The 27,552-nt window shown below is 34.9% G+C and overlaps 3 protein-coding genes across 6 annotated transcripts; 2 read left to right on the forward strand and 1 right to left on the reverse strand.

Annotated features, from left to right (window-relative positions):
* Window positions 1–5,495, forward strand: LOC121256939. Its single transcript, XM_041157747.1, has 9 exons — window positions 1–413; window positions 848–1,035; window positions 2,143–2,321; window positions 2,668–2,952; window positions 3,049–3,107; window positions 3,194–3,230; window positions 3,343–3,414; window positions 3,694–4,015; window positions 4,896–5,495. The coding sequence occupies exons 1-9, from the start codon at window positions 299–301 to the stop codon at window positions 5,322–5,324; spliced, it is 1,686 nt and encodes a 561-aa protein (XP_041013681.1). The 5' UTR covers window positions 1–298; the 3' UTR covers window positions 5,325–5,495.
* On the reverse strand, window positions 4,374–26,541 carry LOC121256940 (sulfhydryl oxidase 2-like). 3 transcript variants are annotated; one of them, XR_005939135.1, is made up of 12 exons: window positions 26,074–26,541; window positions 25,260–25,284; window positions 25,084–25,176; window positions 23,658–23,839; window positions 22,198–22,267; window positions 22,025–22,093; window positions 21,863–21,936; window positions 21,630–21,780; window positions 19,598–19,638; window positions 18,135–18,281; window positions 17,482–18,047; window positions 4,374–4,417 (listed from the first exon to the last, which is right to left on the reverse strand). XR_005939135.1 is itself a non-coding variant. In XM_041157748.1 (12 exons), exons 1-12 carry the CDS (start codon window positions 26,289–26,291, stop codon window positions 17,406–17,408), a joined length of 1,527 nt encoding a protein of 508 aa, XP_041013682.1. In that variant the 5' UTR covers window positions 26,292–26,539; the 3' UTR covers window positions 17,103–17,405. The 3 variants fall into 3 exon arrangements, 1 of the variants encoding a protein (XP_041013682.1); XR_005939137.1 differs by having other exon boundaries at window positions 25,260–25,325; window positions 26,074–26,211; XM_041157748.1 differs by lacking the exon at window positions 4,374–4,417 and adding an exon at window positions 17,103–17,427 and having other exon boundaries at window positions 17,613–18,047; window positions 26,074–26,539.
* LOC121256941 lies at window positions 12,043–16,416 on the forward strand. Of its 2 annotated transcripts, XM_041157750.1 has the most exons (9): window positions 12,043–12,338; window positions 12,418–12,503; window positions 13,024–13,380; window positions 14,597–14,668; window positions 14,795–14,862; window positions 14,975–15,125; window positions 15,594–15,677; window positions 15,777–15,869; window positions 15,967–16,416. In XM_041157750.1, the coding sequence occupies exons 3-9, from the start codon at window positions 13,129–13,131 to the stop codon at window positions 16,063–16,065; spliced, it is 819 nt and encodes a 272-aa protein (XP_041013684.1). In that variant the 5' UTR covers window positions 12,043–12,338; window positions 12,418–12,503; window positions 13,024–13,128; the 3' UTR covers window positions 16,066–16,416. The 2 variants fall into 2 exon arrangements, with proteins under 2 accessions (XP_041013684.1, XP_041013683.1); XM_041157749.1 differs by lacking the exon at window positions 12,418–12,503.
* Window positions 26,542–27,552: the final 1,011 nt, after the last annotated feature.

Consider the following 27,552-nt stretch of genomic DNA (forward strand, 5'->3'; position numbering starts at 1 on the left):
CTCCACTCCCCTAATCACCGTCACGGTGAGTCCCACCATGTGAGTCTTTTTTCTCCCGTCTCTTTTCTGACTCCCTCTTTCTTTTACCTCCAAATCTTTGTACTATAAATCTTCACTTTCCTTGCCATCAATGATTTGCGCCAGTAAACAGAAAATGCTAATCAGGGTCTGAAGCTTTGTGAAAGGTTTGGACGGACACGATCTTAGAAATGAGTTCGATTGCTCTGGTGCGCTGGCTGCAGTGAGTGATACACGTACAGAGAGCTAGTTAGAGGGAGAATTTTTTTTTTTCTATGAAATGAAGGCTTTCTTGGTTGCTGGGCTCTCTTCCTTCTTTGTTTTGGCCTCTCTGAGCTCGATTTCAGCTCTGCCTAGCAATGTACCGCACTCGGATCCTCTCAAGTTCATTATAGGTCCGTCCTCTCGTCTTCGTACAATTGTTATCCGTCTATGTAGTATTAGCTTTTCTCTTTTCTTAGTTTTTCTTATCTGATCGGGGTAAGGGGCTCGATCACTAGTGTCGTTTCGTTTTCTTGTTTGGTTGCTGTGGAACTGAGGAAAAGGAAAGAAAATGGAGATTGCAAATAGTTAATAAAGTCTGCCGCTTCCCCCCGCCCGAGGGGGGGAATCCAGTTAATGAGAATTGTTTCTGTTTAAAATACAAAAGAGAATAATTTTCCCTCATTTTCTCAGCAAACAAATGAGACATACCTTTCATCTTTTGCGAGCGTTACCGTTTACAAATTAATTTCTGGCGGTGCTACTTCGTCTGATTTAAGAAAAGTTATTTTTTCTGTTTTTGAGTTGAATAAGTTGCGAGGGTATATTCATGTTGTTGTACATGCAGGAGAAGAAAATCTAGGACCATGGAAGAATGGAATATCGGAGGCCGCACAAGCTCCAGGGCCTTCAAGCGACGACGCCACTCAAAGCACGCTTGTTTTGGCGGCAAACAGGACGAATAGGCTGGACATTCTTCGTGGGTTTCGGCGCTACCAAGGTGGTTGGGACATTGCGAATCGGCATTACTGGGCAGTAAGTCCTGCTTCCCCTATTACACTACAGTGGTAGTCAGATTTATGTGTTTAAATTTGATTGCCCTACAAGTTCGGTTTTTTCTCCGTGTTGGGGGCTACGAAGGAAGCTTCGTAATTTATTTATTACGTTAATGCATTACCATAATGCTGAAAACTACGTTCTTTATGTTGTCCTGTTCCAAGAGAAAGCCAAAGCTTTTAATGAAAATATGAAAATCTTCAGGACTTGAAGAGGAATACATCTGTTTTTACTTCGCTTATTTTTTCTGGTATTCTTCTCCTGTCAACCAGGTATTCTTTGGCTGAAAATTTACAGAATGATTCAAAGCTGTGGAAGCTTAATTCGATTGTTGCTTATAAGTAATAAGTTGGATCGGCACCAAAATGGAAAAAAACCCTGATTAGTATAATGAATCAAGAGGATTTTATTTAACTTCTATGGCAATCCTTTATTTCTATTCTGAAGTGTTGCCATGTTGAACTGCTCAAAATCAGGGGATGTACCCAACATATTTTAATTATCACAATAATAAAGTTATAAATGCACATATGCTTACCAAAGAATTCATCCACTGGTGTATAAAATATTGGTTCCAATCAACGACTCGAGTATAGCCACAATATCTCTTAAGAAGGGCCAATGGCCTTTGGTTTTAATGCTAGATGGAGTGGGTAAGCTATTGGGTTCAATGCTTCAAGTACCCTAGAGTGTGTGAGTTGCTTACCAATCAAAAAAGAGAAGAGTAAGAGTGTTGTGGATATGACAATGGAAAACAATTCCTTTGGTGTTTTGGTGTTTCTGCAATAGCTGTAGTCGAAAACGTTGTAGGCTCATGATATTATTTGGCTGAGTAATAACATGCAAAATCCTGTCTAATAGAGCCTGATTCATATGAAACTCAACACATATTGACTTCTGGGTTTGTGTTACATTTTTTGACAAGTTATTAGATGTAATTTTTAATTGGTATTTTATCCACTCAGTGTATTTTATCCTTGGTTTCAAGTCTTCTATTTTCAGTTTGTATTTTCTGCATGTTTCTACCGTCTTCTTGTTTTGCTGTTGTTGATTTGTATTCAATAGTATTTTAACCATCATCTGCAGTCTGTTGGATTTACAGGTGCTTCTGCTTTCATTCTTGCTGTCCTATGGTTTGTTTCTTTTGGCTTATGTCTCGTGGTTCATCATTGCTGTGGTTGGAGGATAAACATAAAAGGAAAAGGATCACACCGTTCACAAAGAATTTGTCTTGTACTGCTTTTAGTCTTCACATGTGCTGCAGCGTAAGATTCTGAACTTCAAAATTCAGACATTATCAACTTTTCAAGTGTCATTCTCTTTGTATGTGGAGATCTTCCTTATTTTGTTTTTTCAATTTTCCACTAACCCATTTGTTGCTGGTACTTGTATTTAATCTCTTCCTTTCCCTTGCCTATATAAATCTAAAAATGGACTGGTAGTGCTGTAATTTTATGTAACTGATATGAAAAACTATTCACAGAACTAGCTTTTATTTTGACCTTCCATATTGAAATATTTGTGTTTTTCCGTTGAGCAATCTGGCAAATTAATGAATTTATATTTCTTCTATGACTCTTGCTAATGCCGTCTGGCCCTTTTCTCCCACAGGATCGGATGTATCCTTCTTTCTGTTGGGCAAGATGAATTTCATGGTGAAGTTTTGCGAACTTTGAATTATGTTGTAAACCAGTCAGACTACACTGTGGAGACCCTAAGAAATGTCACACAATATCTATCCCTAGCAAAAACTATTAGTGTGGCCCAGGTGTTCCTTCCTTCTGATGTCATGGATGACATTGATAAATTGAATTTGGACCTCAACACCGCAGCAGATACACTAGCTGACAAGACAAACGAAAATTTTGTCAAAATAAAGAGAGTCTTCAATGCCGTGTATGTATACATTAACCTTGCTTCAAAAGATCTATATCTAGAATTATTTTCCAAAATCAGGATATTAATTGGCTAATATTTTGTTCTCTGCTGCAGGCGTTCTGCTTTAATAACTGTGGCAGCAGTAATGCTTCTCCTGGCTCTGATTGGTCTTAGTATGTATCACTGAATATCTTTTATCTATTTGTCTCCTCTATTAGATTCTTCCCTCTTCTTAACTAACTGATTTATATTGTGGCAGTCCTGTCTATCCTTGGGCACAAACATGCAATTCATATGTAAGTTTCCTTTGCAATTTGGTGGCCATGTGCCGCATTCAGTACTATTCCCACTTCAAAATGCAAGACACTTTTCACTTTTGTATTTAACGCTACATGCTTAATGTTGCAGATTCGTAATAAGTGGGTGGTTGCTCGTTGCAATTACATTTGTGCTTTGTGGAGTTTTTGTTGTCCTCAACAAGTAAGATTTGGGTTTTCATTTGGATTCTTTCTACTAAATGTTCTTTTTCTTTCCCCCTCTTTTTATTATTTACTTGTTCATTTACAAAAAACTTAATAAAACAACACCAAGTTTCTAAGTTCTTTTCACAAGTGATGTCTAGAAAGTTGCTTGCCATAAACAGTTCAAGTTCTGTGTTTCTTATCTGTAGTTCTTCTATGTATGATTCAGCCTGGGTAAAAAAAAAAATCCTTGCCAGGATATTTTACTGACAGCAGTGTTTTACTTTTGCCATTTCAGTACAGTTTCTGACACCTGTATGGCCATGGAGGAATGGGTAGAATATCCACATGCCGAAACAGCTCTTAGCAACATCCTCCCATGCGTTGACCAAAGAACAACAAACCAGACACTTGTGCAGAGTAAAAAGATTATCAATCAAATTGTAAATGTCGTAAATGAATTTATCTATACATATGCCAACACATATCCCTCCCAGGAAAATTCTTATTATTACAATCAATCTGGTCCTCTTATGCCGCCACTCTGTTACCCATATGACTCAGAGCTGCAAGATCGCCAATGTGGGCCTCAAGAGGTGTCTGTGGCAAATGCTTCTGCGGTATGCTTTATCAATTCGGATTATGTGCTATCTTTTCTATTATGAGAATCTTATTAAATATGTATCTGGAAAGTACTTGATTATTGAGGGAAACAAACAGTAGAACTCTAGGTAAAACTGTAGAATCGCCTTAACACCCATGATGTGCCAAGTTTAAATTATGCACTGGAAAAATCTTGTACAGAATTTTAGCTGGAAACATCATGTTGAGATGAAAGGATTTAGATCTCGTAGAGTTTCTATGTTTTACCTAAACACTAGAACTAGAGTGGGAGATAGATGCATGAAGTGGGTCCTACAACTTCTATGGCTGTCTGTGTGAATGCTGTAGGATTAAGTACTCAACAAATATTATTTAGACCACTTCATCTCTCTCTCTCTCTCTCTCTCTCTCTCTCTCCACTTTAGGCCCTTAAAACTGTAGAATCGACTCAACACCCATGACATGCCAAGTTAAAATTCTGTATGGGAAACATCATGTTAAGATTGGGAGAGAGACATATACATGAAGTGGCCCCTACAACTTTTATAGTTGTTTGAGTGAATGTTGTAGGACTAAGTACTTGACAAATTTAATTGGACTATTTTATGTGTCTTTCTCTCTCTCCATTTTAGGCCCTTGAATTTGGATAGTGGCTCTAGGGAATCTAAAACTGAGATGAAATTATAACAAATAATCATCTAATAAGCAACCCCTAATAATTTACTAGGCTAGTAGCTTTTTCTGCATATGAATTTTTGGTGGCTTTCTTTTGCAATATCACAAATTATGTACAAATGTAGATCAACTGAGTAAAGGCCTTTTGCTTTGCTCTCTCTCTTTAATAACATGTCACAGATTTAATTAGCTCTACTTTACTTGGCTATGTAAACTTTTCAGGTATGGCAGAACTATACATGCAAAGTGTCGCCAGCTGGCTTGTGCATCACCGTAGGGAGGGTGACCCCAAACATCTACACACAGTTGGTGGCTGCAGTTAACGAGAGCTATGCCCTTGAGCACTACACACCGCCTTTACTTAACCTCCAGGATTGCAATTTTGTCAGAGACACTTTCAAAACTATCATCACAAGTTACTGCCCACCGCTGGGTCGTTATCTAAAAATAGTGAATGCAGGATTGGGCATGATTTCAGTGGGAGTCTTGCTCTGCCTCGTTCTTTGGATACTGTATGCAAACCACCCCCAAAGGGAAGAAGTGTTTGTGAAACTATCATTACCAGTAAAAGGCAGCAGAAACTTCAAGAACTGCTTTACTAATGACATCAAGCGTGAGGTACCTGTATCAAACCCAACAAGTGAAGTATAGTCCATAAAGTAGAAAAACAGTATTAAGGTTAGGCTCATCTTTTGAGTTTGATTGTACCCCTATTAGGGGAACAAACCAAAGTGGAGCAAAGCTCCATTTTGAGTTGAGGGGCTAATATCTTAGTGTTTGTTATGTCTATATTAAAAGTTATATCCATTGCTTGATCTTGAATCTGTGTCAACTGCACCAACATGATCTATGTTGAACTTCTGTGTTGGTACTTAATTTTTTTAGTTCCAACCCAAAAATAAGATCATAGTCCCTGTCAGGATGGACATGGAAGAACTATGCCCAAGTTCAATTGTACAGCGTACAATCTTCCTGATTAGCTCATAAGATACACAGAAGTGTCAATTATACATTGCGCAATTTTATTAGCCGGGCCGTTGCCCATGACATCATAGGAAGCATTTTCATGTCAAGAATTCCATCTCATGTACTCTATTTCTCTCCTTTGACCACCCCCAAACATCACGTACCCTGTCTCTACATTCAGAGAAAAAACAAAGAAAGAAACGAAGCAATGAATATGGCTTGTTCAAATTTCCATGTTAGTGCTAAACATACCATCTCGATGTGAATGTTAGTAGTTTTCCAATGTGTGGAGGTGGGGAGAGGGTCACCCCCCGGCACCGCACCCTCCGCTACTAAATAGCAGAACATTGACATCCTGTTTAGGCTTTGCTTTGTATATTTGAGAGTTTTTATTTTTATTTTTAATGTTTTTCTTGAAAAAAGGGAGTTAATCTTTGTTGGCTTTTCTGTCATTCTGACGTTATTAGCTAATGTGGCCCCTGATGCCCATCATACACAAGATGGGAAATCACAGTTTTTTTTTTTTTTTTTAAAAAGAAAATAGACATCATTTCATTTTACGAAGGAAGGTACAAGCCAAACTAATATCTGTTCTAAGCTTCCCCGTACGCAAATATCTTTGCGACATGTATTGTCTTAATTTCTAGAAACTCTAAAAAATAGAGTATTATTTTCTGTAAAAAAACAGAGATAAAACAATCCACATCCAAACTCCATCTTCCAAAAGAGAAGTAGAACAACACACCCATCCTTCTAAAAAGAGGAGGGAGGGAGCAACACCTGCTCTATGGACATAAAGTCCAATAGCCTATTTTAATTATTTTCTAACACAAAATAAAAACCAAAATACATATATTGAAAACACACATCAGAAATCGAAAAACACTAGAGAAAGAAAATTGTGAAGGACATGCGCCACTTTGGGAGGAAGCCGGCCGGCCGGTCAGTCTTGAAGGTATCAGAGTCACTGGCCCTAAGTTGTCTCGCGTGGCATCAATGAAAAGAAGATTCACGGTGGCGCGTGGGAGCCATGCACTCTCTTTAACCCGTGCATGGGTGCAACGTGCCGCTCGGATTGGCATCCAATCCAGTCGACTGCAAGATCTATGGGTGAGGATTCTCCCAGTGGGGCGCGTGTAGGAAGATGTCCACCAAAGAAGCTCGAACCTACAAAATCAAATGTAAGACTAAACTAATACTCCACTTTAGCTAATGATAGGCCATCAACTCAGCTGCTCTATACTGATCATGCACCGACCTCCTATCATCCTTGCTCTTCCAACCATTTTCGGTTATATCAGAACAAAAATAGACAATTCTGTAAGAACAAATAAAAACTTGATCAATTTTTTTGATGCCAAGAGAATTGCCATATTTAGTGGAGTAATGATATTTGAAATTGTGAAGTGTGCAAACGTCACGCAATCTCTTTAAAAAAAAATAAGTAAATATGGAATCTACATAAAAAAAAAATTAATTTTTTAATAATAGACTTCACTTTTTTTCAAATCGATTGCACGGCGCTTAAACATTCCACAACTGTATATAATATTACTCTTTAGAGTGTATGCTTCTTTGAAAAGCAATGCTTCTTCATTCAAAATTTATCATTTATTGATATGGCGTAAGATCCCTTAATTTCCTTTTGAGCGTGTGCTTATCTTGAAAAAAAAAAATGAAAAACTACAGCAGCAAACAACAACCATTAACCACACTTTCTGAATCGATGACGATTAATAAATCAAGCACCGGTTGTTACAATCATGCAGCCAACACAAAGAATGGGTATTTTTGGGAATTTAAGCCTATGTACATGCATGATTGGCATTTCGAATTTCCCTCAAACGTCAGTGTGAAAATCAAGTCAAGTTATGAACAGAGCTCTTTGTCTATAAAAACAGGCACAAAGAGTATATGGTACCTATCAGTTTGGTTAGCTACCCATCAGTGCTTTGTCACAATGTGGGGTTTCATTTGGAATTCCATTACCTTCGGAACCATGGTTCTGTGCTGTAGTTGTTGACGTTTTTGGGCTGCTTTCTTCACTTACCTATTTTTTTATGGGTAATGAATCTAAAGATACCCTTGCAACCGGTTCACTATTTTTTTATTATTTATACTATATTTGAAATTTTTTATTTTTTTTATTATTTTTTAAATATTTTTTTAACATCCTTAATCATTAAAAAAAAATTAAAAAAAATATATAATTTTACTAATAGTCACTTTCTTAATTATTAAATAAAATAAAAAATTAATAAAAAAATCAAATAAAAAAATAATATTAAATAAATAATAGGAGAGTAATAATCCTATCATTTTCTATTTTTTATGTGAGTTGGAAGATGGAGCAGCTACATATTTGAAGGATATTGCAGTCGAATTCTTGTGTTTACACTCGAAAGAGTAAGCATACAGCTTGTTGTGAGACCTATTATAATTAAATAAAAATTCAAAACACAAAAACCTTTTTGAGTTAATTGCAAAATCAATAGCTGACGGTTTTTATTTTTACAAATGGAGGCCAAAGTTTTCAGTTTTTACAAAATTGATACCTAAATTATAAAGAATTCGCAATTTTGAGTACTTCCGTCAATCTCTTGTTAGAAACTAATGGGAGGAATGCCATTTGTCAATTTTCAATTGACTGAGGTGTCAATCTTTGCCTTTATGCCTTGTGTCAACCAATTACAGACTGACACATGATGTTAGTATGCCACATGGCAACCCGTAGTTTGTTAATGGGAAACTAGCAGAGATATTTAATTGTGAGTTTTTTGAAATTCAGTATTAATACTTCAAAAATTAATAACTATAGTATGGAATTGTAGAAACATAAAAGCCTGGTTGCTAATTTTGCAACTAACCCTTCTGGTATTTTGACTTGTATGAAAGTTTTTCACATGAGTAGTGTATTGAGTGTATCAACAAGTAAGGGTGGTAATTCGTGTTCTTGAGTCATGTTAATGTCGTGTCAAGTCATAGATATTTAACTATATGATTCAACTTGAATACGACTCGTTAAGCTAAACGGGTCAGACCTTTAAACCTTAACACTATTCATTTAAATAACGGGTGGTACGATATGATTAGTTTAATAATTAATTATAAATTGGTGAACACAACATGACTCATCTCAACTTGTTTTATATAAATAGGTTGAACTGACCTACATAACCTATTTTGACCCGATTAACATAATTTTACATAAAATTTAAAATCTATATTTATTAGTAATCACAATATCTAAAAAAAAAATACTAACTATTAAAAAAAAGAAGTACTGCATACACAAAGAGAGTATACAAAAATAAACTCACAAACTGATGTGGTTTCATGTGATTCGTTAGATCTACTTTACAATAACAGTAACATTACAATCTGATATACTGCATCAAACCACATCATTTTGTGAGTTTACTTTTGTATAATCCCTTTGTAGCTAAAGTCTGGAAAAAAAATATCAAAATTTTTCAGATTATAACCTATAATAAAACTAATATTATAAGCCTAACAATAATAAATATCAGCATAATCCAAAAATACAATCATAACAATGAAAACATAAGCATATTGGAAAGTGAAGATGGCGCAAAAGAATGAGAGATGAGTAATAAGTTGGTTTTTTAGTTCTTAGGGTTAAGTGGATATAATTGTAAGTATTAAGTTTACAGGTTGTGTCACATATTATCACTTATATCAACAAGCGGGCCTCCAAACATTTTTTTTTTTTAATAATTCCAATCTAATTATTTTGCAAATAAAAAGCACTTCCTATCCATTTAATTTGAAAATATGGCCTCATATTGACCTATCACCAAAATGTTTTTTCTCTAGCTAATAAATGCTATGACTATATATATATATATATATATATATATATGGTTCTTTTTTACTAGTGGCATTGATAGTATAATTGGTAAGATATGTCATTCTAATTAATATCCATCACGAAAATACTTGGGAGATGAATTTTTAATCTTAGAAAAAATGTTAGGCAGAACTAATACTCTACTTTTAGCAAATAATGGATCTCAAAGTCACCTACTCTATATTGATCGTTCGTCACTCATGTTCGTCTTTTTCATATACCAAAAGCCTAGTTCTATATTAGGAAAACACACCTTTCTAAGCTGATGCTCCCATGCAATGATGCAAACTCGAAGTGGTTGTTCAACCACATCTCATCAGCTTAAATATATGTTTTAATATTAAGGGGATTCGATCTGTGACACAACTCAAATATGAAATTATGGCACGTGTCTATCTTAGGATGTACTATGCTAGATTTTTTATTTTATTTTTGTGAGGATGCAATTTAGAGCTAGGTGTAATGCAGAAGGAAAAGAATCAGAATAAAAAGTACTAGGAAAAAAAAAGTGGGAATTGTATTTAAAGTAATGTTATATGTAGTTGTGGAGTGTGCAAGTGTCGAATAATTACTTTGAAAAAGTGTGAGTTCACTATAAAAAAATTAATTTTTTTTTTATATAAATTCTGTATTTATTTATTTTTTTCAAAGTGATTATACGATATTTACATATTCAGGACTGTAACAATAATTTTTCCTATATTTATGATCTTGACCTCATCAATGAGATATGCTATAATTATTTTCCATGGTTGCCAACCAAACCAATCAAAATAAGTCATACAAATCAATGAATTTTGTGAAAAGAAAACGTCAACACGATGGTGTAGCTCTTACATAAATAGAGTCCACCCAACCAAACACTTGGCCTGGTACAGAAACTTCTGAGAAGTCCAAGTCGAAGTCAGCAGTCAAAGGTCCAATTTGGATATCTAAGCCATAATTTTTGAACTCTTCCCATTTTTTATACTATAGGAATTAGGAAAATTTATATGATCAGATAAAGAGGACCTCATATATATATATATAATATATATATGTATGTTCAATGCCAAAATAATACCTAAATTAATCGCATGAAAAACGTGAATTTTGAATGAAATATTGGACGATATAAGAGCATCCTCGTCAACCAATCTCCAACTTTAGCTATATATATATATATATATATATATATGTTCAATGCCAAAATAATACCTAAATTAATCACATGAAAAACGTAAATTTTGAATGAAATATTTGACGATATAAGAGCATCCTCGTCAGCTATACTCCAACTTTAACTAAAATTTAGTTAATATCCTCTTAAACTCCTACATTGGATTAGGTATTAGTATATAAATTTAATTATGAGTTACAGTAACTTAGCCAAACGAAATTTATTTATTTTTCACTCCTTTGTGAATATATTTTGTTTATGTTTTAATATTTTGTATTTGAAAATAAAGCTAATTTAGGTTGAAAGATGGATTTTATGGAATTTAATATAGAGAAAGTTGGAAATTATGAAAATAAAAATAAAAAGTATTTAAAAATAAATAATGCATTAAATAAATAGATAAACAATTAAAAAAGAAATACTATTTTATTATTATAGAAAATGAGATGGCTAATTCAATGCGTAGTTTAAGTTTTGAGTGATTAACCAAAAATTTAAAAGTGACATATTAGCCAAACTTGTCTAAAAATTTTTGTATGGCAGTGAGAATGGTCTAAGGATAGATTCATATATACATACAAGAAGTTTTCCTTTACATTGTATAATATTTTTTGAAGTAGACTTGCACTTAAAGAGTTGTATTATTGCTTTATAAGCTATATTATAAAACAAAGAGCTGCATGCACACACCACAATTTAAAAGTGCACTTCAAGTTTTATGAATGGTAACAAGTACGTAAGTGATGCAAGATCATCATTTTCTCTCAAGTATCACCTCAATAAGATTCAAATAAATCACAACATTTTTCCCATTGCATTGACTTCTTATATGCCTTGCTTTATATAGTGAAGAAAAATAAGAAAAAAGAAAGCAATACTAATGCTATAAAACCAAAGACAACAGACAATACGTGTGTGTGTATATATATATATATAAAGTAATGGCTCGTTTGAATAATGAGATGAGATGACTTTAAATGAATTGAATAAAATATTGTTAGAATATTATTTTTTAATATTATTATTATTTTGAGATTTAAAAAGTTAAATTATTTATTATATTTTATGTGAGAATTTAATAAAATTATAATTATGAGATAAGAAGAGATGAGATGAGATGATTTCTGTATTGAAACGAGAACTAAGATATTTTAAAGAGCTCGGGTTTGAGACGTGTAAACATATAAAGTAGACACTACAATATTTACTAATATTTATGTAAATTAACGGCTTATTAAGAATAGAAAATAAAAACTTCAAAGGACAAAAAAAATAAAAAAAATAAAAGCGAAAAAAATGGTTTGAGATTCGAGAATCGAATAACACACTCTGGCGGCCTAAACGGCAATAACGGGGAAGTAAAAAGGACGATCGTGGCAGTGGCGAACTTGGAATCTCTCTTTCTCTCTCTGTCTCCCCCCTTGCAAGACATCATAAATATAGTAAACCAACGTTTGTATTCTGCAATCTGCATACACGGCGCCAGAGATAAAATTTTTATAGTTATCCGTTAATGTAAATATCGGCTTATAAATTGGGTTCCGGCGAGGATGACACTCAATCTCTTGCTTCATTCCAAAACAGAGATTTCCTACAAACATCATAGATAAACGGAGAGAGAGAGAGAGAGACCTTTGTCTTTGCTTCAAGAAAATACGATTCCCATCCTGTAAGTCTCTTCTTCCTTCCTTTCCTCTGCATCTTTGTGTTAAATTCCTTGCCTTGTGCTGATACCTTTGCCTTTTTAGGTTCTTGGTCTGATAACGTTCTCCTGTTATATGAGTCTGGGTCTCTCTCAAATTCCCTTTCTTTTTCTTCATGTTCCCCTTTCTGGGTACTTTCTCCTTGCTGTTTTTGCCTTCGAAAATTTTTGGAGACGCTTTCTTTATTGGGTTTCTTTCATTTTTCTGTGATTGATAATTAAACTCTTTTGATGTTCATAGAGATACAACACCTTGTTAATTTTTTCCCCTTCTTCCCTCCTTAAATTACAAACCGTTCTCCTAAAACTTCACGTGTTTATTGGTTTTCTCCCTCTTTTGCCAATTTTGTTGAGCTTTATATGTTGTCGATGGTGTTGCCTGTTTCATTGAAACCTGTTTATCATGGTTTCTGGTTTGGCCAATTCTTTTTCTCCTCTGTTTCAATAGTCTCTCAGTTTCTGTCCACTGCCCTCTGCTTTTGTAGTTGCACTAACAGTTGTGGGGCCTAGTTTTTCCTGTTCTGTTTGCAGGGAGAAGGTTTCGAATGAAAAAAGAAAGAGTTTCTTCGTTGTTATAGATACTGTTATCCCTATGTAATTTCATATTCCGGTAACTTGCTTTGTTTTTAACTATGATGGTTCTGATTTTCAGGAGTTTTAGAAAAAATAAGAGCCTGTGCAAGGAGTTTTAAGGCTTGGATATAAGCTTATTTCCTCTGAGTTTTTTTAAGTCTTCTGTGTTGTTGAGAATTCGAGGATGGGGGATCATTTTGTGTTGCTGGTTGATCGTTTGCTCACCGAGTCCACGTTAGAGGCTGCAATTGAGAGCAGAAACTGGTCCATGAAAGCCACATCCTCTGTAATTGACGAGAAGAAAATCGGTAATGCTCCCAAGGTGGGTGGTGCAAATATATCATCTCCCGGGAAATTGGTGGAGTGCAGGATATGCCAGGATGAGGATGAGGATTCAAATATGGAGACGCCCTGCTCTTGTTGTGGCAGCTTGAAGGTCAGTTGGGCTCTCTCTAATTCCAACCTTTATAACGTCAATATTGTGTACAAGCATCCTATTTTTTCCTTTTATGTTCTTCGTATGGTCTGTACAATTTATAAATTTGATCATCGTCGTCGTAAAGTAGTCCCCGCGAAGGTTTCGGCTACTCAATATCCTTGTACGAGTCCACAATCACTACACGAGATGAAATACCCGAGGAATCTCCCTTTTTTTTGTGATTGTTCCAAAGCGTGCAGCTCTCTATAGTTCACTACTTGTACAGGAATATTAGATGAATTCTCACCATCCACTACCTTTCTGCATCTGAAGCCATCCGAACGTCGATACCAAAATTTTGTAGAATTTATTTATTATTTTGATTCAGTCAAGTTCTAGTCTACTAGTTTGTAAAAGACGCGAGCACATCCTCAGATTTTTGACAGTCAACTCCAACCTCATTGACCCTACCAACCAGAAACATTAAAAGCAAAAGAACAAAAAAGTCTATCCATATTCATTTTGAAATTCCCGTCTTGATTGACTGAACCTGAAACTTTGGCTTCAATTCAACTTTCAAGGAACACTATTGTTGGGTCTGCCTTGCGCAAGATGCATGTGCTTGTTGACAACAAAATCTTAAGTCTTTCTATATGCAGAAAGTGGGCTCGTCTCATATAATGCAATTATCCCATGATGTAGCACACTGTTATCACAATGATCATATACACCATCCCACTTAAGCCTTAGCATCAATATATACTTCCCTTTCTTGGATTGTTACTGATCGAGGTTAAGACAGTCTAGCATGCACTGGATAGAGGTGCATTGCCACTTGCCTCGATAAAGATCATCAAACAGAAATGTTAAGTATGGTGATTTGATTCGAGATCAATTGTTTTAGCTGCAAGTTTGTGCCTAAACTATCTACCTCAGTAACTTGACCATAATGCTCCTTAAGCTTTCAATCTGGTCTCTTCCTTAACTCCTCTTCTTCTTCAGAAATTGGTGTTTGGGAAGTTTCACAAATGTTATGTAATTTCTCTTTAATAGAATGCGATTTTATCATGTAAAAGTAAGATTTCTTCAAATGATTATAATATTATTTGAATGCAACTGGTATATTTGGTTCACTGCAAACTGTTCTTGTGGCATTCATGTGATGATTTCAATTCCCATCTTTAGGAGTAGTTTATTGTGAGAACCTTGGTCATGAGTTACGTGATTTTTGCAGTATGCCCACCGCAGATGCATACAGAGGTGGTGTAATGAGAAGGGTGACACTATCTGTGAGATATGCCAACAGGTGATCCATGATCTTTTTTTACGTCAGTTAGTTTTCGATTAGTGGGTTGTTCTCGATATTATCCATGCCTTGTGTCAACCATTACATGCAAAGCTCTTGTATTAAGATTAAATTCTTGAATTGCAGCAATTTAAGCCTGGTTATACTGCTCCTCCCCCACTGTTTCAATTGGGGAGTGTTCCAATGAACTTCAGGTAATCTTTATGTAAACTTGTTATTTCAATGGCTATAATCTGGAATACGTTGTACGTTCTTCTTTTTCAACTTCACACCAATGTGTTTTTCTGACTATGACGGGTAAACCAGAGGAAATTGGGAGATATCTAGGAGAGACTTGCATCGTCCCCGCATTATAGCAATGGTTTCAACTGACCGTAATTTGCTCACTCCTGACTTCGACGAGTATTCAGCTTCTACCACAAGAAGTTTGATATGTTTCCGTTCAGTTGCTTTCATTGTAATCTCTCTCTCTCTCTCTCTCTCTCTCTCTCTGTTTGATGATCAACTTTATTCCTCCAAGTTATAAATTTTGAAAAGTGCACTTTGCACCCTCAAATTACCAAAAGTTTTACATTTGGTAGTCCAAACTACTAAAAAACTGACACTTTGCACCCCAATTTATATATAACCATTGTGGTACAATCTTGACCATTAGATTTGAATGTAGGGTGTAAAGTGTCATTTTCTTCTAACTCATGGTGCAATGTATCAGTTTTAATAGTTTGGAGTGTAAAGAGCAATATTACCCTTGATAGTTTGAGGGTGGAAAGTGTGTTTATGTCTTCATAAATTCTAATTGAGTTGTTCACTTTCGAGAAACCTTAGGCTCAATATAGTTTAGATAAAGTTGTAATACATCCTCTTTATTTATTGCTGTAAACTTGACCGAGGCCTCTTCCAATTCCATTCATTTTCTCCGGTGCAGTTCATGGTTCTACTGATTCTACGCCATATTCTTCCCCTCATTCTAATAAGTGGAAACAATGAGTACTTTCTCCCACTATCTGTGGTAAGATAATTTAGGGCTTGCTAATTCATTTCATGAAGACAGACAAAGGTGGAACTTCCCTTGCAGATATTACAATTATCTTTCCTTCTTTGCATGCAGTTGCTACTTCTACGAACTGCTGGGATTGTTCTTCCGATCTACATTATAATGAGAGCAGTAACTTCTCTTCAGCGCCGCCGACATCATCATCAGGTACATTCCCCATATGATCTTTTGATTCCTTTTTTTACTGTTTAAAGTTCATTGCAACTAACTATGAAACATCTACCAACTTCAATTTCCTCATTAGGAGGAGCCTTCAATTTCATCACTTACTTCATCGGATGAAGAAGCTGAGCATTCGACATTGCAGCCTCATCAGCCTCATATCATTCATGTTCACGTGTAGCTGGTGAATCGAAGAAGCTTCACAACAAGAAAATGTGTGCAAGATGGATAAGAAAAAAGGATATTATGATACAGTGCTTTAATCAGTGTGGTGTGCTGTAAATCCAAAAAGGAAAGAAAAAAATGGAGGATCAAATTTCGATTATGATGTAGCTTATAAGATGTACTCTCTTCTCTTGCTCTTGCTGCACATCGTCTGAATACTTTGTACAGCCAGAAAAAAAGTATCCCAAAAGCCAATATACAGACTTTATACCAAGAAAATAGAAGCAAGTTAGTAAAGGTGAAGAATGTTCTTGTATATGTCATTCTGTATTGGGGATTATGACTCAAATACCAAGTTTAGTAGATATAAGTTAATGGAGCGAGACAATGGATTATTGTTTTGCTTTAGAGAAATGATATTTGCAGTCGTGAGTGAACAAACACTATATAATCACTTTAAAAAAAGTGAATAAATACAAAACCCACATGAAATGAAATTAATTTTTTAATAGTAGACCCTACTCTTTTTTAAAATAATTGCACGTCACTTTCGCACTTCACGACTATATATAATATTACAATGAACCTTATTTTCTTGCTAAAACATCTATTTTTTTTCACTCTTTCACTAAAAATCAAGGGCTCCCTTGCAAGTTCGAGAATTTTGACCCATAAAGTTTCACAAAACTCGGATAAGAATGCATAGTTAATTTGCTCGGAAGGAGTACAACCTTGGCTTTTTCTTGAGGCGCAAAGGAAATGTACCATTCATCAGCGTTACAGAAGGAAGTGCACAAGGATCATGTTACATAACCAGTGTTGATAGGAATGGATCGCCAATTGACGGGATATTATTTCTACAATGCGCGAATGCAAAGCTTTATTACTATGAAATTTCGAAAGAGAGAAAACTGAAGAGAGAATTGGCAGCCAAAAAGCTACATTATTCTGCAAATGCCCCCATTCAAGATCCCGAAGACTACTGCATTGATTCGTGGGAATAATGTAATGCACAAGTACATCAAAGGGCATTGGATAAAAATGATGTATTCACTCAAAATATTACTTTTTCTCATCTTTCTTAACGAGATCCGTGCAAGTAACAATAACAAGTATTTTTAAAAATACACAGATCTAGGATGATTCTATCCCAAAATTATGAATATGGTAAAATTCTGTACAGTCCATTATAAATGTTAAAAAAAAAATAATACAGCTTGAAGGAGTATACAGAGGAGGACCTCAGGCAGGGAATTTGTTTTGTACAAGGCTTTGATCTGGATTCCCCCTATTCAGACCCTGAATTCACCCAGGCTGTGTACCTTGTCGCCTGTCTGATTTTGTCCTCTTAACACCTTAGTTCCAGCTTCTCCTTGGCCTGAAATGTTGTGGAAAATAAACAAGATAAGAAAATTGGAAAGCTCCTAATAACCAACTCTCTCTCCCCTCTGTTTTTTTATTATTTTTTCTCTTTGTTCTGATGATCTTTTACACTTTTTTGAAAGAAGTCATTGTTCTCCTAATTATAATATGTTCCTTAAAGAGTGTAGTTGGTAGAAATACTTCCGACTCTTCTGCTGTGAACGCCAGTAGCATGCAAGTGCCCCAAATGCACAGCTAGCGACAGCAATTGCCAATGCAGCCCCCAGAGGCACGACAACTGCATTTGCTGAGACTGCCAAATCTTCAAGAAACCAATCAAGCCTATCATTCCTAAGATTGTTCTTGTCCTTGCGTAGCGATACAAGTATTTTTCCATAGTAATTAGTCAAAAATTTCAACACCTCCTCCTGGTCCCAATCAATACCATTGTTTTCCTCGCTCTGAGAGAGACGGCAGGAAGAGCAAAGCTGCTTTGGAGGCCAAATCATTTTAGGAAATTTAGGATCGCCAGTCCCAAGAAATGCTTCTTCTTTGAATAATCTCTCATTAACCTTATTGTGTGCACTCCACAACCAAAGGGCGAAGTCACGGCTTGTGTTGAAAGGACTAGAGACACTGGAAATCAAGATTACTTATTTTCAGATTAAGTTGGCTGAAAGAAACTTAAAGGTCTGTAAATATGGACAATTCTCAGGAGCATACCTTGAACACATGTCATGAAAATGTTGGCGGCATTCCTCACAAACAAAGAATTTGTGTACAAATTCACATATAGCTGTAAATGCAAATTGGCTCTCTCCATCCTCAATTCTCACAGACAGTGAATGCAGCAAAACCCACAATCCACAACTGCAGAAAGAGAAGAAAGCTAGTTTTCAATAGAATCACTGGATAGAAATCTCATAGTCGGGAGGAGTTAAAAAGTAAAAGGAGAAAAAGGAAAATAACTTTTAGCAGCATAGCTAAACAACAAAAAATAAAAGCAGCAGCTTTTATTGAGAACAAAATATTGGGAATGATAAGAAGGAAAAAGTAAACCGAAAAAACGAAATCAATCACACACAACATTTACATGGTTTGGCAAAGTGCCTATGTCCACGAAGCTACAGAGGATTTTATTCTCTTGAAAGTCGAATACACTGTGCGGCAATACAATGAGCAGCCGTATAGAATAGTACAATATATATTTTTTTATAAGCAATATCGACCAATATATATATATATATATATATATGGCATATTAGCGTGTTAACCCTAATTAAGGGTCAGGTTGGACCGGTTTAGGACCTATCAGCCCAAGCCTCATTGAAAACCCACCAAAAAACTGTAACGAGTTATTGTCAGGTTGGGTCATCGGGGCACCACAAAAATAAACCAGGCTCCACACAAACAAGCCCAACACAAAAATCAAAGTTGAAATTGCACAAGTGATTGGGGTTGTCAATATGAAAAAACACGTAGTTAGTGGGGTTGTAAACTTCTAGTAACCAAGAACATAAATGACATCATGTGCAAGCCACCAAATGATGGCCTAACAATAGATGTCACTTCATAAGAACACTTCTTGCTGTTTAAAGCCAAAGCCTAATACTTACATGAACAAGATGAGTGAAACTTGTGCAGAAAAAAGGAATATATTGCCTTATTTTGTCAATATCAATAAATTCATAGCCAGATGATGAATTTTAAGCTACCTTCTACGTGGGCATGTGCACACGCGCACGTGTAACAATGGATCCAGAGATAATGGCCTCTGAAAGCAAAATTATGGAGACAATCAATCATGCAGGGGCGCCTATAATTGCAATTAAAAAACATGAGCCTATCCCAATAGACTACCTACCTCCTAGATGCCGAACACTGTAGAACAAGGTTGGTCATTGAAATCAGCTCTTAGAATATCATCATTGTCATGAAGCAAAAAAAGAAAAAAGAATATCTCATCATGCATGGAGCAAAGATAACTGCAGGTTGTAATTTTGAGCTACTTAAAATATGAAACTTACTTCTAGGCACATCAAAAAAGTGAGTTTATAATTCTTGTGTATGATGACTAACAAATTGAACCAATTCCAAAATTTGGAGATCTGTGTACTTGGACTATGACTTTAGCTTTTTCTAAAAAAAAGCTCCATTGCTTATTAAAAAAAAATGGAGACCACTACCTGAAGCCCCTTGTATCATTCTTGCTGCCTCGGCAGAACATCTGGAAAGGAACACACAAAGATCATTGACAAAGTTAGGAATTTGCTTCAACAAATACAATATTACATCATGATAAAGTTGAGTCAACAGCCAATATGGTAACGAACCAAAAGAAAAAGGTAAATTTCCAAAGAAATAAATGTACTGGCCAGCTATAGCCTATAGGTGACGTAATTAGATGATCTTACTATCTAGATATTTAAGAGCATTCCAAACTATGGACTCGATAAATGACTCGAGCACTGATTCCCCTCGTATGATAAATCCACCATCCATATATTTCAATAAAACCATATCAAATTTGGATGCAATTTCAACATCACCAAATTAGCATCTACACAGAATAAACAAGTGGACAGAAAACAGTTTTCAAAGAATAAATCACAAAAAAATATATAAGAATTGGTCATTATTAAGTTGTATACAATGTGAAGAGTCATTAACTCACTGCTAAACAGAAAGTCCAAAGGATGCCGACCAGCAATCTCCAACATCAAGTCAATTGGACTGTCTAAAGTGATTTTATCAAGGATCTCATTCACTTTTCCAAATTGAGGAAAGATAATGGGAACAACGTCAATAAAGAATGGACTAGGTACAGGGCATAGGTTTTTAGGCATGCAATATTGACTAATTTCCCAGCAAACAGAAAATCTAACTTCACCTATCACATATTAAAGATAAGAAGAAGTTAATCAACAAACTTAGTTTGAGCCTGATACATCCCGGGAAACTTCTTCTTTCTTCTTCTTCTTCTTCTTCTTCATTTTATTTTTTATTTTGTATTTTTTTATTTTTTATTTTTATGTCAAGGAACCTCTCCAAGGCAAGGCCCTTCGGACCCACCCCTATAAAGTAAGCTCTGATCCCGTGCACCACACCCTCAGAAGTTTCTCTATACGGAACTGGTTAAATCGCTGGCTTTTTCACCAGGAGGTGTGGCCCCAACGGATTGTTTGCACCCATGAGGTGTTGAACCTTGGACCTTGAATGGAGTGATACCCCAAGACCAAGGCCTTCACCATTCAGGCATCCCAGGAAACAATATAGACAATAAACTGATATAGCCCAGGAGGCAGGTCCGACACCCAGAAGTGCTGATGGACCAAAAGATGCCTGAATGTATGGCTAAAAACCTTGCAGATATGATATTCTGCAATTTCCAGCAAGATTGGTTTCAATGCCATGAAATATGCGGAATATTTCTAACTATGGAGCTCAAAATTGAAGCAATAGAGACAGAAGGGAAACAAAAAAAGAAAGCATTGTCTTAATTGTCTTCTTTCACTACAGGCGCAACCCCTGATTAAGCAAAAATATGTAGATTTTTTGGTCCCTGAGCATATTACTTGGAACCAAACCTAATTAACTCCAAAATAAGCTTAAAAGGACTTACTTATCCAAAAAAAAAAAAAAACAAAAGCTTAGAAAGACTCAACTACAAAAGTAGCACTGACCCCTAATATAAAACTAAAGCCCCTTCACAGTAAAACCCAACCCAGCACTGGTTTTAACTTGAATAAACCTAATTATATTAGAAGCAATCAAAGAAAAGTCCCTTCATCCGCTTTTTACATCTAAAAGTCTCTGTTCAATATTAATTGCATCAATGATGAAGACAAGCAATACTTGCCTGTAGTCATATTTTCATCTCTTATATAGGCAAACATCTAGCTGGAAGGGCATTCTATACTGCTTAAACTATTTATATTTATGGCTGTAGTAGGCCTCATGTACTTCTTTACAGCTAATATTCATCACTATACAATGTCAATAATTGTGAAGAAATATAATCAGTAATTGAAAAAAGAAATCATGTATATATCTTATTGTTTGTAAAAATGGCTCAAAAGATATCAGCCACTACCAAATTTAGGTATAAGATTATTTCGTAGACCCAACTGAACAACTGATGATACTGATATGTTATATAAGCAGAGTATAGCATGATAGCAAAGTTCAAAAGGGTAAATACAGCGTTTGAGTATCTACCCAATATCCTCGAGGAATGCCTTTTCCACAAATCTGAAAATTTCCCAGTGTGCCCTCTCCATTATTATCTCCCTGCTTACTAGGTGACCACATGTCTAACGGGCACAACTCATCAAAGTTCACCAGTACGTCAGCACTTCCTGTCCGGCACCTGCCATATATATCTAGATTGAAATAATGGAGGACGAATCATATTTGGCAGAGAAAACTGGCATACTAGATTTCGTCTGTACCTCCTAGAAGGATGATGAGCCACCAAAAGTTGGAGAAATTTTATTAGTGAAGCTCGGGTTTCTGATTTGATCATCTGCAACACAGGCATAAAAAAGATGGGTAAATCTTTGGCAACCATGGGCCCCAATAAATAAAGCCTGACCATATAACAAAAACTATACCTTGTGTTCTAAAATGATCTCAAAGGCTGTTGACGTTGCCTCCTCGACATCATACACAGCACGTGCAATCTTACAAAAGTCATGTGTTGCAGGAGTCAATATGTTTTTTATATAGAAGAAACTTTAATTTGTAATAGAACTGGAGAAATTATATCTAATGTTCTCTTAAGGACCTGAGCAGGGTCTGATACATTTGATGAAAGATGCTCATTTTCAAATTTCTCATCATCCAAGCCAAAAGAGCTGCAAGATTATAAGCACGTGAGAATGCAGTAATAAGCACAAACTCATTGCTAAAATTCACATTATAAGTTACAAAACAAAATGTTATGTGCCCATTATCATCTCCCCAGTGCTTGGTTGGTCATGTATGATAGAACAATCAGGCACCTTCTCATAAATACTAGCAATGGACAAATTTGTTCATGAGAATTATGGTTTAGTTATTTAAAACGAATGAAATGTAATTCCATCAACAGTTATCACAAGTAAATATACGGAGTAGTTTAGCTTAATCCAACACTTGTAGCATTTTTCCCAACGGTACATGTATAGTCCTGTTATCCATAGAGGTGATTCGATTTTTATAGACTACACTTTGCTGTAGTAACCTTTTAGCATATAGCTCAGAAAGAGTTAATAGTAATACATGTTAATGCATACCCTAAACATGGGCTTTTGATGGCAAAGAGAAGTCTGCTTAAAAGCTCAACGGCTAGAATAATAATACATGTTAATGCACACCCTAAACATGGGCCTTTGATGGTAAAGAGAAGTCTGCTTGAAAGCTCAACAGAGGACTCATGAAGGCTTTTCTTTCAAGGCTAGATCATACCATTATTTGCCAAGACAGGGTCCTTCTCATGTTTCATTGTCTCATTAAAAAATTTTAGATCTATATTTATGTTCTAGTTCCTTTCATTTACTATTCTTTCTCACTTTTGTTTTACTTTTTTTTCTCCTAACCCACATAGATTAGTCCCTGCAGACTAATATATTAATTTATTGAACCTGTTACGGTTGTAATTACTTTTTATCTTTTCATGATGGAAAATAATGTATTGGCAAATGATGCAATAGTTACATGACATAGAATTACCTCCCAAAAGGAATCGAATGTATGATCCACATAATTAAATTTGATGATTTTTTATTCTTCTTCAAATAACAAAAGAATGGAGGAACATAGGCTGGGGGCGGGGGGAGGGGGCGCTCAGAGGGACACATAGGTCATTTACCAATTTTATCTTTCTCTAATGATACTTATTTCTTGTACAATCTATATGGTTGGTAGGCGTAAAATCCAAAACCTACCAAGCCATGTGGTAAAGCATAAAAATTTATATCCATAAAGAAAAATAGTAATGATTAAGCACGTCAAGAATGTCTGAACACTTTTAAGTTTTATTTAATTTTAAGCTCACCAATTGAAGGACTGGTTTTTCCATTAATTAAATCATACACCTCAAAGGTAAAAAAGTATGAGATCTTTCAAAAACACGGGATATGAAAACCATTAAAGTTACCTACATATTACATAAATCACAACACTCATTGAGTAAATTCCAACATTATAACTCCTTTGAGTAAAACATATGGTAAAATATACTGCCTTCAACTGAATACCTCATACCTGTCTATTTGCTTGTTTATCCAATTAATCATTCGGTCAGCTGTCCGTCCATCATCAATGAGACGTATTTCACTTTTCTCTTGTTTAGGTTCCCAACCACCCGCTACAAATTTAGCAGGAGGACCCCAAAAGAGCATAGGATAATGAACAACAGAAAACTTATCACAAAGTTTAGTGTTTATCTGTGCTGCCAAACAAGTGAAAGTAGAAGGACTAATCATCAAGCCATACATTAAGATTCAGGTATCATTCAAACAAGCAATAATGAAAATGCAACAACTACATGGAGAGAGGGCTAATAGAACAATGCCAAAACCCGAATGATGATAAGAACAAAGATGAAAAATCATATATATGGCAATATCTATCAATAAGGTGAATCATGGCTACGAAATATTGATCTGAAGGGCAGCTGTCTACTTTAATTGGGTGGCCACTGCTTTAGCCCTCCATTGAGTATATAATTTCCTCCCTTAACAGACAAATCTATCAATACAAGAGAGACGCCTATCTAGCAGGAGAAAAATAGATAAGAAACTAATGTAAGTTGTCATTAAAGTCTATAGCAGCTGCTCCAAGGAGGATAGTATTGAAAAAGAAAGATTTGAGCTCCTCGAACATTCATTCGAGTCCTCAAAATCTCGGCCATTGCTTCCCTCCAAATACACCATATGAGGCAAGTAAGAACCATCTGCAAAAGTTCTTTAAAATTTTGAATTTAATTTAGATAGACATTTGATGGAGTATCACTCTTATTCGACCAACATAAGATTGTGAAGTGGAGTTATTTTCTTCATTCTTTAACCTTTGGTACTCTACTAGGTAGGGGGGTGGTGGTGGTGAGGATAGGATCTAGTGGGTCATATCCAAAAAAGGAGGAAGTCTGAGGACAGAACATTTTATAATGCTTTGTACCCGCCTGTACTCCTTTTCCTTGGAAAGGCATTTGGCGGAATAAAGCTCCATCATGGGTGGCATCTTTGTTGGACAGCTCAATAGAGAAGATTCAAACTATGGATAATATGAGGAGGAGAATCATAGTGATAGATTGGTTGTATATGTAAGAAGAGAGGGAACAGTTGAACCTCTGTGCTCTTAATAAATCAAATAAAAATAACAATTAACCAAAATGACGATCACATAGGTGACTTCTAGATAACTCAAGAACTTTGCCACTCAAAAATAATACATCATGAGCCATACAACACATATAAGGCTTAATTTAGGTATTTCCTTTACAATCTTCACCAATGTTATCACTTTATAGTGGGTTTCAAACTGCTGAAACAGTTCAACAACTACTAGTGGTCAGGGAAAAGGCAGTATTATGTTTATAAATACAAGATGTACTAAAACAATGCAGGCATAAAAAAATTAAAAAAATAAAACTCTGAAGACAGTGATCAAGAGAGCACGGCATAAATACCTTCAGTGCACAATCTACCCTACTCATCAATATGATTCCCGGATGCACTGCATCAGGTCCATTAAATAGCCTAGCAACTTTTTCATAATGAGGCTGCACAATTTACTCTCAATCAATTTCAACTGATAAACAATATTCCTTAGGAACTATTAGTCACAAATTTTAGCACAACAGACCTTATAATTTCTGCAGGCTGGGCACCTGAAAGACCAATCAAATTATGTTCAATTTAAAATCAAACTCTACATGAAATAAAAATATCAAATTTCAAGTTCTTCAATAAACGCAGAGAGAAAAAAAAGGGAAAGGTCATTTTGATAATAAACAAAAAGATAATCACTGATCTGCAGTTACACGCACCAAGAAATAGAGAGAGAAAGAAGATGTAATAGAGAGAATTAGAGAGAGTGGCAAAGGTTGTAAAACACGTTTTGAAAAATTAATAAAAAACGACACAACGTATTTGAAATTATTCAAATTTTAATACGTATTGCCAGTTTCATTATGGAGATTTCAATGAAAATAACGAACTATGAAGTAATACCTAAGAAATTGCGCAAACAGAAATGCTTCGGGTCCCGAATGGCTTTTTTTTTTTTTTTTTAGTGATTAAGGAAGTTTTTTTTAATGTTGTAAATTTTTTATTTTTTTAAAAAATGTTTATGATGATTAAAAAATAGATGAAAAAAAAAAGAAAATAAAAATAAAAAAGTGAAATACGATATCTTCGGGCCACTTTTTCGGTGGCTGTAGCATAGCTCTTGCGCAAAATAGCTTCAATGAGCTCAAATAACATTTCCACGACAGTAGCTTCCTTAAAATTCAAATACTTCAATGCAAATGAACCCAGGGAATCTTCCAATTACAGATCTAAAATGTTAGTTAAAAATGAAACAGGGAATCTTCAAATTATAGATCTAAAATGTTATGTTAGTTAAACAATTTGCTACACGGAATACAAACAATCTTTTTCATTTTTTGGGTACTGACCAGTGGGCAAAGAACTCAACGACGGCAAAGGTAGCAGGGGTGTCCCCGAGGACCGAATCGAAATTCGAGGCGTTCAAATCAACGGCGTAATCGTGAGGACCACCGTTCTCGTTGTCGATCGCCCGAAGGATCGAGCGGGATCCTAGAGAAAACGAAGTAGCTCCGGAGCTCAAGGAAAGCAGGCTCAGAAGATTCAGAACCAAAAGTACCTGAGACATGGGATTTGACCCGACTGAGAGAGAAAGAGAGCCAAATCCGATGCGACGAACCTGCTTCCAGCACTAGGGTTTTGTTTGGTAAGAGTTCTTGAGACGAGTGTTTTGAGTTTCGGAGGTTTTGGCCTTTTCTTCCTTCGGGAAGTTCGGATAGAGAGATGGATTGGTCGATTACTGTCTTATGGGTATGATCGCCGATGGGAACAAATCTGGATGCTTCTGTTTAACTCTTCTTGGTCGTAGTTCGTAACTGTTATTACAAAAATTAAAATGGTAATTTTTCAAAAAAAAAATAAAAAACGGTATGGGTTCGTCAGCAAACACAAAATATCTAATAATCTTGAGTTAAAATATTTTATTATATTTTAAGAAATAAGAAAAAAATTAAATCAAAATATTATAAAATAAAAAAAATATTTGAATATAATTTTTTAATATAATTTTTTTATAAATTTTGAAAAGTTGTATTTTTTTATAAATTTAAAAAATTGTAATGATTAGATAAAAAAGTTGAATATTTGAAATTGATGTGTATTTTATGTTTGAGTGATATTTAAAAACAAATATTTAAAAATATTTTAGAACACTTGTATTCTCAAACTAGTCCTAAAATACTCATTATATTTCTAAAATATTTCTTAAATTTTAAATTTCATAGTCGAAATTTGGTATGTTATGAGAAAACTTCAAAAAAAAAAAAAATTAACAAAAGCATTTTGAGTATGTATATTTGGTTCTATTACCAACTCTTTTTTTTTTTTATCAACAGTGATATGTACACAAAAAATAAATGGAGTTCAAACAATGATATAGGCAATGGCCACTGTTTACTCACTATTTTCCTCCTATAAACTTTTTGTAGGTCAATATTTTTATTTTATCATATTTGTGTTGGTAGTCTTAGGGCTTGTTTAGAAAATGAAATGATTTTATCTTATCTCATTTTAAAATTTTTCATAATTTTCTCTCTAAACATCACTCAAACATAAAATACATTTCAATTTTAAATTTTTAACTTTTTAATCTGATCATTATTTAATTATTATAACTTTATTAAATTTTTAAACAAAACACAAAAAATAATATAATTTTTTCAAATTTAAAAGAAAATTAATGTTAATAAATTATATTCAAACAATATTATAAATTTATAATATTTTTATTCAACGTTTTCTTTTCCTCTCTCAAAACTCAATAAAACATTTCAACTTAAATTATTTAACTATTATTCTCAAATCATTTCACTACTATTTACATAATTTTC

Source organism: Juglans microcarpa x Juglans regia, chromosome 3S, assembly GCF_004785595.1.
Source record: "Juglans microcarpa x Juglans regia isolate MS1-56 chromosome 3S, Jm3101_v1.0, whole genome shotgun sequence".
NCBI lineage: Eukaryota > Viridiplantae > Streptophyta > Magnoliopsida > Fagales > Juglandaceae > Juglans > Juglans microcarpa x Juglans regia.